Here is a 12,050-nt window from a genome sequence, read left to right as displayed (position 1 = left end):
GTTGTGCTGCCTCTCTGCTATGTATTATTGGCCTTGGACGGAAGTCCCTCTGCCGAACTACCCCTCTCTACACTAGAAGCTTACTATGAAATTCTCAACAAACCACGCCCCAGAATTTCGATCTAGCTCAAGTGTTGCTCTCTCTGTGTGTGTTCTCCAACTGACCCCAAGCCTTCCTTTATACTTTTCCTATTGAGAAATCAATGGTCGTGATCTAATCTCTAATCAACGGCTAAGATTAAATTAGACTTGATCCTTGTCACTTAGAAGCTTCTCACCCATATTTACATTAATTCACTTTAATTATTTTAATTTCCTAAGTTTTAACTTAGGCACCATTAAAAATAATTAATTATTTGAATAACATGCACTCCGGGTGGAATTTCTCCAAACGATTTTTGGGTCTTGGAGATCTCATGTGTTCTAGCCCCTCCACAAAATTTCGGAGCTAGAGCACATCCGATGCTACCCAAAAATCAACAATTCACACCTTGACTTAATTAATTCTGATTAATAGTTATATTCCCTAAGTTTAGTCTTATGAAATATTTAAAAACTGACTACTAATCTAATTAAGTCACTTTTAGGTAGAATTTCCAGAAACGATTTCTGGGTTTTGGAGATGCCATGCATTCTAGCCTCTCCACAAAATTACAAGGCTAAAACACATTCGATGCTACAAAAACTAACACAATATGTCGATATCATCCCTCATAGCCTAGTTCAATTAGAAAGATATGGAGTTGTACATCATGGGAGAATCTGAATGGGGGAATGCACCCTAGGGAAACAATAACCATATGAAGAAGTCAAGGTGCTTCCTAGAACCAACCTCGTGCCTACGTAGGGAAGGATCTAAGGCAAGAGCCTCCAAGGAGCAAAGTGCAAGGTAGGGATACCTCTCTCACCAACTGGCAAAGTCTTCGAGAGATCGGACTCTATGAAGGAAAGAAACCAAGTGGAAAATAACCTCAAGGAAAAAAGGGTGGATGCCAAAATCTGCCTAAATTATGGGCTCTGGAACCATTCACTTACATCAAATGATCCGCCTGAGAAGCAAGGTTCATACTCTCTCCAATCTAGTCCAATCTATCTGCAACAAGCTCGGTCTCCAGATCTCAAAGCCATTGAGAATTGTGGGCCTGATAATCGCCTCCATTAGATAGAGTTAGGTTGAGTGTCCTAAAATTTCCCCTACAAGCACTGTTTCTCAATGGCCTACTGCAAACCAAAACAAGGCCTTCTGAACCATACTCCCAAATAAGTTTATGCTGTGGTGATCTCAATCTCTATCCCTTGGTAGTAGAAATGTATATTTGTAAGAGAGTGTTTTGATGCATTGAAGATGAAAACCTTAATTTTACCCAAGTTGACTATCAATTGTTGAAGGTCACAAAAACTGGACAGTGCATCAATCTGCTTCTGTAAGCCCTCGCGAGTAGATGCCAGCAAGAACAAGTCACCAGCAAATAGGAGTAGGGATATCAAGACATGATGTAGAAGACAGACATCGCCTTCCTAGATATGTTCATGAAGGAAAGACTCTAACTCATCGATATTGATCCCAAAGAGGGCTGGTGAGAGGGGACACCCCTGTTTTATCCCAATGGTACTCTGGATGAAGCCAGAAAGGCTATGTGCCATCCTGAGGTGTGCCAAGACTAACTCATATAGTCTCTTGATGGCTGCCATATGGTCTCAGATATGCTAATGTCGCAGAAGGAAAGAGATACAAAACGGCACATTGAAATACAATATTTTTATCAATTGTTAGATGGTTAATTTTAACTTCCAAAGAATACATACAGATTGTAACTGGAAAAATGGGCAGGTGGTTCCATGTCAAAGACTCAAACCTGGAATTGTCAATTTTACACACATAACGAACAACATTGCCATTTGAAGCAGCATTCTTAATCCTCTCTACCATTTCCTCATCAAGTGTTGGAAGGCCTTTATTTAGGAAATCCTCAATTGACATAGCATCTGGTCCCATTTCAGAAGGGTAAAGACTCTCAACCTGACTCACACAGACTAGATCTTGTTAGAAATTGTGTTCTAATCAAAAAGCATCTATGTCACATTTCTTAATCTCATGTTAACTGTTTAATAAACTCTTAACATTCAGAAAGAGCATAATAATGTAACACCAAACCTCAACATTCTCCAAGTTGATTCGCCAGCCAAGCAACCGAGCTAGGATCAAAGCCTGCTTTTGCACATAAAACACTGAAGTAACTAAGTCAAAGAACCTTACATAGAATTCTTTCTACAATCCCTCAAAAACCATAACCATCAATGCAAAGTGGATCATAGAATGTCGTCTGATGCTTCCACTGAAAGACTTAAATCTTATTTTCCCTGCCTCCATTGCCTAATCCTAATGCCATAGCATGGATCTGTTAGGATTTAGGACAAACTAGCATTGTACCCCATAACTGTGTGGCTATGAAGTTTTATCATCTCAATAAATAACAGGAAAAACTGAATCCCTCCCAAGAACATTTTAGCATATCAACATACATAAAAAAGCTTTCTTCACGGTACACCCTTTTTTCCGAAAGCATAATAAAACAAGTATGATGTAGATTGGGATCAGATGATAATAAGACTCGTAAATCACACAAGTCACAGGATCCAAAGTCTAACCTTCCTTGCCACATCCATTCCACTAAGGTCATCACGTGGATCTGCAAGAATGTCCAGAACAGGTAACAGTCAGTCACCCACATATAGGTACTTCGGATGTTGGTAACCGATTTTTCCCTCCAAAAGAAAGTCAAACTAAATAGATTGTATAAGCATGGGTCTATTCACCCCGCATCCAAAAATTTATAAGACCAGAAGTATTAAAGAGATCATGTCTGAAAGGCATTCACAACAATTACAGCAAGAAACCAAAAATTATGAAAGAATTCTACCTGGTTCTGTGTAACCCAGGATTTTAGCTGCTCGAACAATTTCACTGAAAGGGTGTCCTCCTTGTAGTTCACTCATTACATATCCCAATGTACCTAACATAGGAAATTTGCTTCAAATTTGAATACTCAACCCTGGACAAGAATGGGAACTACCACAATGAAATATAGTAGGAACGGGGATTCCAGTTCAATTGGTATATCCTTAACATTTATCGGAACCATTATGCAAGAGATAATAGCGCTGACAGGAAAAAGTATTAAAATTAGATGGTCAATAAAACTTGTACAACAAATATTGATAATCTTAACAGAAATGCTGTATAGCCTTCAATCAAAGAAAAAAAACAATTCCTACCACTTAGAGCACCCGTGATGCACTGTATAGGATCACCGGATGCTATTAAACGATCCAAAGAACATATGACAGGCAAGCCTGCTCCAACCTGACATGTTAGAAATTCACAAATTTATCAACATTTTAAAATTGCAGGAATCACTAAAACAGAATAGCTGTCGGAATAGAAAACATCATTCAGGTATGTGTATAGAGTTCCATGTCCACTGCTTAGAAAATACAAAAGTATATATAGTAATTGAGTGCTAAAAAGTGAATCTAATCAATCTCTCAAGTTGTTCTTAAATCATGTTTACAATATGATATCATGTGCAGATCTAAAAATAAGAACTCAATTTTATTGGTAAGTAAAGAGCTTATATTAACTTAAATAGAGAAAAGTAGATTCACATGATATACAAAGATAGCAATCTCTTCATGACATACAGTTTGCAAAGGATTGACACACCTAGGGACTTGAAAATCATATTACTGTCATAAATGAGTCATGTCCATTACCATCCAAACCCTCCATTCTTATGATAAAATCCTAAAGCACAAACAAGACCTTCAATGAACTAAAAGGGGCAACCCACTGTCACCACAGTAGCTCCCTCTCTTACTTTAGGCCAGCTATCCTCTAGCATAAGCAGGGTATCCCCAGATTAGGATGCTAAAGCTTATGCAATTTTGGAGAAATAGCTTTGGCAAAAGAGTACTTGTAAGATAGAATATAGAATGATGGATGGACCAAGACAACTGCCAATCCACTGGGCAAGTGGAGTCGAAGGATAAACCAAGGAGGGTTGTTTTCTTATGACATAAGGAAAATGTGGCTGGGATAAGCATGCAACAATTACTCTTACTTTGCTGTCCAATAGTACAGAATTGAGGTAACCTAACAATGAAGGACTTCCAAACATGCATGCAGGTGTGCCTATAGAATGAAGAATGCAGATTTGCAGCAAGCTCAAATTAACAGGAGTGACACATAATAAAGATTTACATTCATAGGCACAACCAAAGATAATTTGAAGGGAAGCAGCCGACATTCAATTACTTCTAAAGACGAATAGTGTCACCTTGACATCATCCCTTCATAAAAGTTTGAGATAAGCAATTTCCAGTATTGATCATCAGTAAATTAATCTCAAAACATTATACCTCACGAGAAATACTTAGCTTGCATTGCCCTTGAGATGTTCAACAAAGCTCCAAGGGGAAACCTCCCTAAATACAACCATGCCAAAAATGAAGAACACAAATCCTTATATATATTTGACTCAATGTTACTTGGGAGCGGGAGCGAAAGCGGGGAGCGGGAGCGACATTTTCAGAAGCTCCCGGTTTGGGAGCGAATCCCGGAGCGTTTTTTATATAATATATATATTTTTTATATTTTTTATATTTTGATACATATATGTCAACAAAAACATGTAGAATAATGAATTAGATATAAAAAACATAAAAAAACATAGATTGAACCATACAACAACAATCATCTAGAAGTTATAATCTTCATCAACCACGTCCACAGATTAGTTACATAGTAACATACAACATATTGAATCTCATGATTCATCAATCATAAAGTTTCAAGCTTTCAAAATTCAATATATAACATTTATCATCATTGATCACCAAAGTTGTACTTGTAAGCTAAGTGTAACCATTACAACAAATAATATCTAACATGAAATGAAATGTTATAAAAATGAAATGAAATGAAACAACTTTCAACTTTCATGAAGCATCATATTCATAATTCGTTACTAATGAGTTATAATTGCCAACTTCAAACTTAAATTGTCATATATTGTTTAAAAAAATATCATAATAAATATGAAAGAGTCAATAGTTATAAAAGTTACTAGAAACTAGAAAAGAGAAGTAAATCTATTATCTATTTCTTATGCTTGGGCCTCTTGCCACCACAAGAAATGTCTAATTTTTAGTCTTGTTGGAAAATCACGGTCTTTGTCATTAATATCACCCTCTAAGCATTAATATCCAGAGGTATCTTTGTCATTACCTCTGTCTCTGTATAGGGATCTTTGTTATTAATATCACCCTCTAAGCATTAACATAAGATAGAACAAGCATAGCATGTCAAGTCAAGATTTTGTTTGAGTGATGCGTACATTCTTAGGAAGGTCATGAATCATGATAGAGCAGTTCGACAACCAATGTCACTAACATCAAGGTACATAGAGGGATTGGTGCTCTTGATTAAATACGAGTTCCATACCCTAATACATGACAAAATTCAATGGAAACATTGCAATCCCCCAATCTTGAAATCCTGAAAAACTGATAATTCTGTTGGATTTTGAATGAAATCTAAAATTCTACTTTCTCCATATGAAATCCAATGAGGCTGGAACCACTCTCAAACATCATGAGTCATTTCATGGTAATGTTAAAAATTTAAGTAAAAGGATGAAAATGAATATTAAGGAGAATGTCACTTTTATTCTTAAACATTACCATGAATAGCATATCAATACTAGGGCCTAGACTTGATCATAAAGCTGCCCCACTCAAAAATTATTTGTTTCTTTCAAAAAAAATTGTATTTCAAACATTACTACAAAAAAAAAATTGCAAAAAAAGCAAAACGCTCCCGAAATCGCTCCCGAAAAGGCAGGGAGCGAAATTTCTTTTAGGGAGCGCGCTCCCGAAATCGCTCCCATTTCGGGAGCGCGCTCCCGACCTGCTCTCGAGTCGCTCCCGCCCGGAGCGCGAATTGGGAGCGGGAGTGAGGGGGGGGAGCGCTCCCCCGCAGCTCTGATTTGACTTCAACCTCCTCATACAATAAAACATTATTATTGGAATATAGACCCACTTTATCCTTCAAGGAAAATACCATAATAAAACATCAAAGAGGCTCTCAAAAGCAAAATGCCCTTATAGAATAATAAAATACTAATAGTGTGGCTACTTATATGAGAGTGCCACATGTCTTCATCCTAAAGCAACATGCTCATGCGAGCCCATTCAAGGTGGCATTTTCCCTCTTCTCCTTTGGAACACTCTTCAAGGCTAACCTCCAACAACCTCCTCCAAGGAGGAGGGAACTCTCCAAGAATGAAGTACAACCATCAAAATAAATATCACCTAGAAGAGGTACCCCCTTGGGGTGAGTGCAGAAAGGAGTATTTTGGACCATATTAACCACGCCTTAATATGAAATAATACATAAGGGAAGATACACCCAATTTTTTAAGTTGTTCCTTTCTTTCATTTGAAGAACACATTTTTGTTGATTTTTCCACAACACTCAAGAATCTGGTTTGAGTCTAAAATCACAATCACAAACACACTCAAATGCCACAACGCTTCTACTTTGCATAACGGAAAATACATATCAGCTAATCAACGAGTACACAAGAAAAATTTTAACCCAACACTTTTTATATTACAAATCTTTAATACAACAATCTTAGGGCTCCCGTACTAGGGATTATGGCCCTTACAATCAGCCCTGATACAAGACACAACTAGGGCTTGGTATCAACAATTATGATGACCAATCTACCCTAAACAAATTACAATTGACCTACTTGTTGATGTAGCACATCCACAGCCCTTTCATTCCACGTACCTTGAACACTTTAGCAGGTCATTTGCCTTCCAATCTATTGATCACTCTAGCTCAACAATCTGCCACTATCAATGAACACTACTACTCTTGTGCCATTGAACTTTGGCCAATACCAATCTGCCCACTAGCTGCCCTTTTGTCCTTCAAAGACACTAGCACATATGGTCTTCACCATTCCCCACTTCTTGCCTCTCTGTTGCTCCAAAGATGATAGGACTTAGGGATTTGAGGTTGCCCTCTTATCTTTGATTCAACCGTCTGTCAATCATAGAACTAGGGCACAAATGACAACCCTCCTACTTGTCCTTTTGCTACTCCAAATTGACAAGACTTAGGGCATAAAGTACAACCCTCTTGTTCTGACAAGTCTACCACTTTTCCACAACACTTGGGGCTCTCCAAACAGCGACTAACAACCCTCCAAGTACTATAGATAAGTTGCTTCAACAACTGTCCAAACTGGAGCTACATCACCTAGATAAACATCAACATGGAAAGACCAACATACCTCTGTAGGATGACTTCTTTCTGCCCTCAACTACTCAGCCGTGTGCACATAATTCTTTTGAGGTTTGAGCCATGTCTAGGGCTTCCTGTAGCAACCACTTCAGGCCTAATTCCTACAGCCCAACAGTCCTCAAATATGTACGCAATTCCCTTCTTTCAAGCCCTTATCTCCTGCGTTGTCCTACAAGATAACTCAACACTTTATCACAGGTCTGATCCACGGTAAAATGACCTTACTTCTACTCCACTTACGGCTTCACCTACCTGTGATACACAAAGATATTTTCGACCTCACAGAGAAATTGCACCTCAACGCATGTCTAGCTTTTGCCTTACAAAATCGACCTGCCCTAACTCAACCCAATCCAAACACAAGAAAAGAGACTAAGAAACTCGTCCTTCCTTCCTTGGATCTACTCCTATAGGCTGCAGCTATGTAATATTCCTAATTAGCCATGGCTAATTAGAATATTCGATTTTGCTCAATTTTGTCTTCTATAGTTATTTGTAAATAAAAAGGTGAGGAAAAAGAGACATAACACACTTTTAGAATAAAAGTCACTTCCTAGTAGCACAACGTTGTGACTTAAAGGGGAGCCAAGGGGGCCAAAGGACCACGCAGAGATGGGACCCACGCAGACACCTAGAGGGACTGCGCACATGGAAAGGGAACACGTGGCAAGAGGGGATTACGTTGGAGGAGGTGAGCCTTGGGATTGAGAGAGGCCAATGCTATAAAGGAGAGAGGAGCCCCTTCATTCTATCATTCAATTATGAGCATTTGAGCTAGTTAATTCGACTTGGAGCACGCTGGTTGTTTAGCCTGTCTGCAGCACTGTTTAGTGCACTGAGTGTCTCCGTTCGAAGATCTCACCCTTAGCCTCGGGGGACTTCGAGTGCCTACTCGGACAAGGTATTTTCAGCAGTATTTTTGCAGTAGTTTTGATCATTGGCATTGAGGTGGAGTTGAGCATTGGAAGACTGCGCAGTCTTGAGAGAGAGGGACGCAGTTCTTCTAGGAGCAGTTCCGGATTGAGGATTTGTGGAGGAGTTGAGCTGGGATATTGAGCAAGGGATCAGCTCTTGCATATTGGAGTGGTTTGGCAGAGTTTTAGGCAGTATTTTGGAGGATTCTACTCAGTGGCAGTGCAAGGCCTTGAGGGATTGCGTGATTCCCAAAGGGGGCGATTTTCGGGGTCGACCATTTCAGAAAAGCTTTCTGGGTTTTTCTGGGTTCTCTGAGTAGGGGCAGATTCCAGAGTTTCAGCATTTTCTGAGGAGGGGAACAGTCCCAAATCCTCATTTGATTTCCAGCGGTAGCAGCATCCACGCAGAGGCCATTCCTTTGTTATTCTGAGTGTATTTCTTCACTTGCCTGGTGCAAGTCGAGGTGCCATCCTTCTGATCACCTCCTCTACTCATTCTATTACTCAGTATAATAAAATGGCTTAGCATTTCTCTCTGCATTTCTCGAGTATCTGCTTATATTTCATGCTTATATTATTATATGTTACACCACTATTATTTTTATCATTTTGAGTTTCACAGTTGTTATATTATTTGTGCATATTTGGTTGGAGTTTACTGGGGAAAGGGGAAAATCTCTGAAACGGGATATTACAGTGGTATCAAAGCATAGATCTGGCTTAGCCTGTGGAGCTAGCAATCTATGACACCAGGGGAAAAGCCCTACATCTGTTACAGAGGTAGGAGATACAAAGACACTGGGCGTAGGTTGGAGAACACCTACGGAAAGGGAGACTGTGTTCCGGTGGTGGACAAAGAACAGGAGGAGCCTGTGGTGGACGCAGGACAGGAGGAGCCTATGGTGGACGCAAAGCAGGAGGATCCGATGGCAGATGATGACGGGAAGAAATTTGTAGACATGCTCCTCAAATCAGTGCAGGATCTGTCGAGGCAGAACGAGGTGATGGGGCAGAGATTCACGGCAGTGGAGGCTAGACAGCGTGAGCACCCACGAGTTTTCCAGGTTGGAGAGGGAACGGGTGCATCTCACCATTTACCAGAGTAGGGTGTCGCTCAGCGTAATACTACTCAGCAAGTGGCCTCACACGCCCCTATACGCTCTACCATGCCCACTTTCCTAGGAGCAAATACGGGGGCCGGAGCATAGCAGGAGGCAGAGCCCGGTCGTATGGGCGATTATTTTGCGGAGTACCAAGCCTATGGCCAGGAGTTCAGGGATGCTCTCTCATTCAGAGACTTTGTTCAGCTCCAGCGGGATAGTAGACCCCGCGACCATCACAGAGGATACCGACATTATCATGATGGAGACTCCCACCGCACAACTAGTAGATTTCACTTGCCTACGTTTGATGGCTCATCAAATAGTTTAGCAAGTCTTGGGTGGAGAAGCTGGACATCTATTTCCAACTTAACCAGATGTCGAAGACAGAGGCCATCAAGGTGGCGACATTACATTTGGATGGTGAGGCCCAGGATTGGTGATTCCATGGGATGGTTACACTTGGGCATTCCACAGTGACGACGTATGCCAAGTTCACTAGGAGATTGATGGAGAGGTTTGACCGGAGGGATCCGGAACAGCACTTTGTTGAGCTGACGAGGCTCAAATAGACAGGGAGCCTAGATACCTACATTGCGGACTTTTTGAGGGTTTCAGTGATGGTGCCAGATCTATCCACGGCACGGAGGATCTACATGTATGTTGAGGGGTTAGTAGAGCCACTTCGGGGTCTAGTCAGATCCGCTAGACCAACCACCCTTTAGGATGCTATTAGCAGGACCCGGGACTTACAGGATGTCTTACCCAGGACCCAGACACCTTACCCCCAGCGACAGGCTTTTCAGCCTAAGGGGAAGGATGTGAGGATTCCGCCTCCGAAGGGGAATCCAAGACGAGTACAGATTGAAGATCATGCCAAGAGGGAGTACAAGAAGAAGCGATTGTGCTTCACCTGTCAGGAGCCATGGGTACCAGGACATAGATGTGCTACTGGCAAAGCACATTTTATTGAGGTCTACTCCGAGAGCAGCGAGGAAGAGGATGAGGAGGATGATGTGGAGGTAGGAGATAGTCATACCATGCAGGGTCCCTTGCCGCCTCCACCACCAGCAGCAAGTGATGCTGCTTTTGCACCTACCAGAGGAGCCCTTGCAGCATTGCGAGGAATTCCCAAGTATTTGACGCTATGCATACAGGGGACAGTACGTGGCCAGCGAGTACCAATTTTGGTTGACAATGGGGCAACCCACAACTTCACCGATGCACAGATGGTTCAGCAGAGAGGTATACCGACAGAAAGCTTCGATGGATTTTCAGTTTTGATCCAAGGAGATCAGACCATGGTGTGTGCTCATTATGTCCCAAAGTTATCAGTGACGATGGGCACCTACACACTGACTGACCACTTTTTCGTGGTCAATATTCCGGACACCAACATAGTACTGGGTGTTCAGTGGCTTATCACTCTAGGGAAGGTCACGACAAATTGGAAGGCCCTAGAGATGGAGTGGGATGACGAGAAGACAGGGAGGCATGAGAAGATACGGGGACAGCACACATATCCACCTTAGACTGTTTTGGCTCATCGGATGGAGGCAGTCTTCTGAAAGGGAGACATAGAGTGGGCAGTAGAGCTGTGTGCATCAGAGACAGCAACTACAGGGCAGACAGTGCACCTGGAGATACAGTCCATCCTTGACTAGTATGCAACAGTATTTGGGGAGATTCCGCCGGCACAGCCACCGGACCAGGGGTTTAAGCACATCATTGAGCTTGAGCAGGGCATACAGGCATTGATTACTACCCCCTATAGGCATCCCAAGGCCTATCGAGATGAGATTGAGCGGTCCATTCAGGAGTTGCTGGCTCTGGGGCACATTCAACCGAGCACGAGACCTTTTGCTTCTTCCGTGGTATTGGTGAAGAAGAAGGACGGCACATTGAGGATGTGCATTGACTACAGGGCCCTGAACAAGAAGACACTGAAGAACAGGTACCCCATACCTAGGATCTCTGAGTTGATGGATGAGTTGAGAGGAGCACGGTTCTTCTCAAAGATTGATTTGAGATCTGGGTACCATCAGATTCTCGTGAGGGAGCAGGACATTCCCAAGATCGCCTTCAGGTGTAACTATGGGCACTTTGAGTTTTTGGTGATGCCCTTCGGGCTAACCAACGCCCCAACTACATTCCAGTCTTGCATGAATCACATCTTCCGCAGTCACTTGAGGAAGTTTGTGTTGGTGTTCTTTGATGATATCCTCATTTACAGCAGGACTTGGGAGGAGCATCTCCAGCACATTGAGACAGTATTGCGCATCTTGGAGGAGCAGCAGTTCTATGCCAAGCTCTCCAAATGTGAGTTTGGGTTGACGGGAGATGTTATACATGGGACACATCATAGGGATGGACGGAGCGAGGGTCCACGAGGAGAAGATCAGGGCCACCAGAGATTGGCCGGAGAATAGAAACGTGACAAAACTTCGAGGATTCATTGGCATTTGTACTTACTACCGGAAGTTCGTCAAGGGTTTCTCACAGCTTGCTGCACCCCAGATAGATTTAACGAGGAAGGGGGCATTCAGTTGGTCGAATACAGCGCAGCGAGCCTTTGACAGGCTCAAGGAGGTTATGAGCAGCTACCCAGTGATTGCGTTGCCAGATTTTACGCAGCCATTTGTTTTGGAGTGTGATGCA

The 12,050-nt window shown here is 41.9% G+C and overlaps 1 protein-coding gene across 4 annotated transcripts in view; it reads right to left on the bottom strand.

The window, feature by feature from the left end:
- LOC149168732 (uncharacterized) overlaps positions 1-12,050 on the bottom strand; it is a 391,641-nt gene that overhangs the window by 131,567 nt on the left and 248,024 nt on the right. For 2 of the 4 annotated variants that reach the window (XM_089428395.1, XM_089428393.1), the window contains exons 6-10: positions 3,277-3,364; positions 2,922-3,014; positions 2,650-2,690; positions 2,156-2,212; positions 1,857-2,020 (exon numbers count right to left, since the gene is read on the bottom strand). In XM_089428395.1, the coding sequence (XP_089284521.1) occupies positions 1,857-2,020; positions 2,156-2,212; positions 2,650-2,690; positions 2,922-3,014; positions 3,277-3,364 (443 nt within the window). The remainder of the gene's footprint in view (positions 1-1,856; positions 2,021-2,155; positions 2,213-2,649; positions 2,691-2,921; positions 3,015-3,276; positions 3,365-12,050) is intronic. The other 2 variants (XM_089428396.1, XM_089428394.1) reach the window with 1 other exon arrangement.

Source organism: Pinus tabuliformis, chromosome 4_2, assembly GCF_031772625.1.
Source record: "Pinus tabuliformis cultivar Carrire ecotype Pingquan chromosome 4_2, CPIR1, whole genome shotgun sequence".
In the NCBI taxonomy this organism is placed as follows: Eukaryota; Viridiplantae; Streptophyta; class Pinopsida; order Pinales; family Pinaceae; genus Pinus; species Pinus tabuliformis.
The sequence above is the reverse complement of the archived record's forward strand: the minus strand, read 5'-3'. Positions and strand labels throughout refer to the sequence as shown.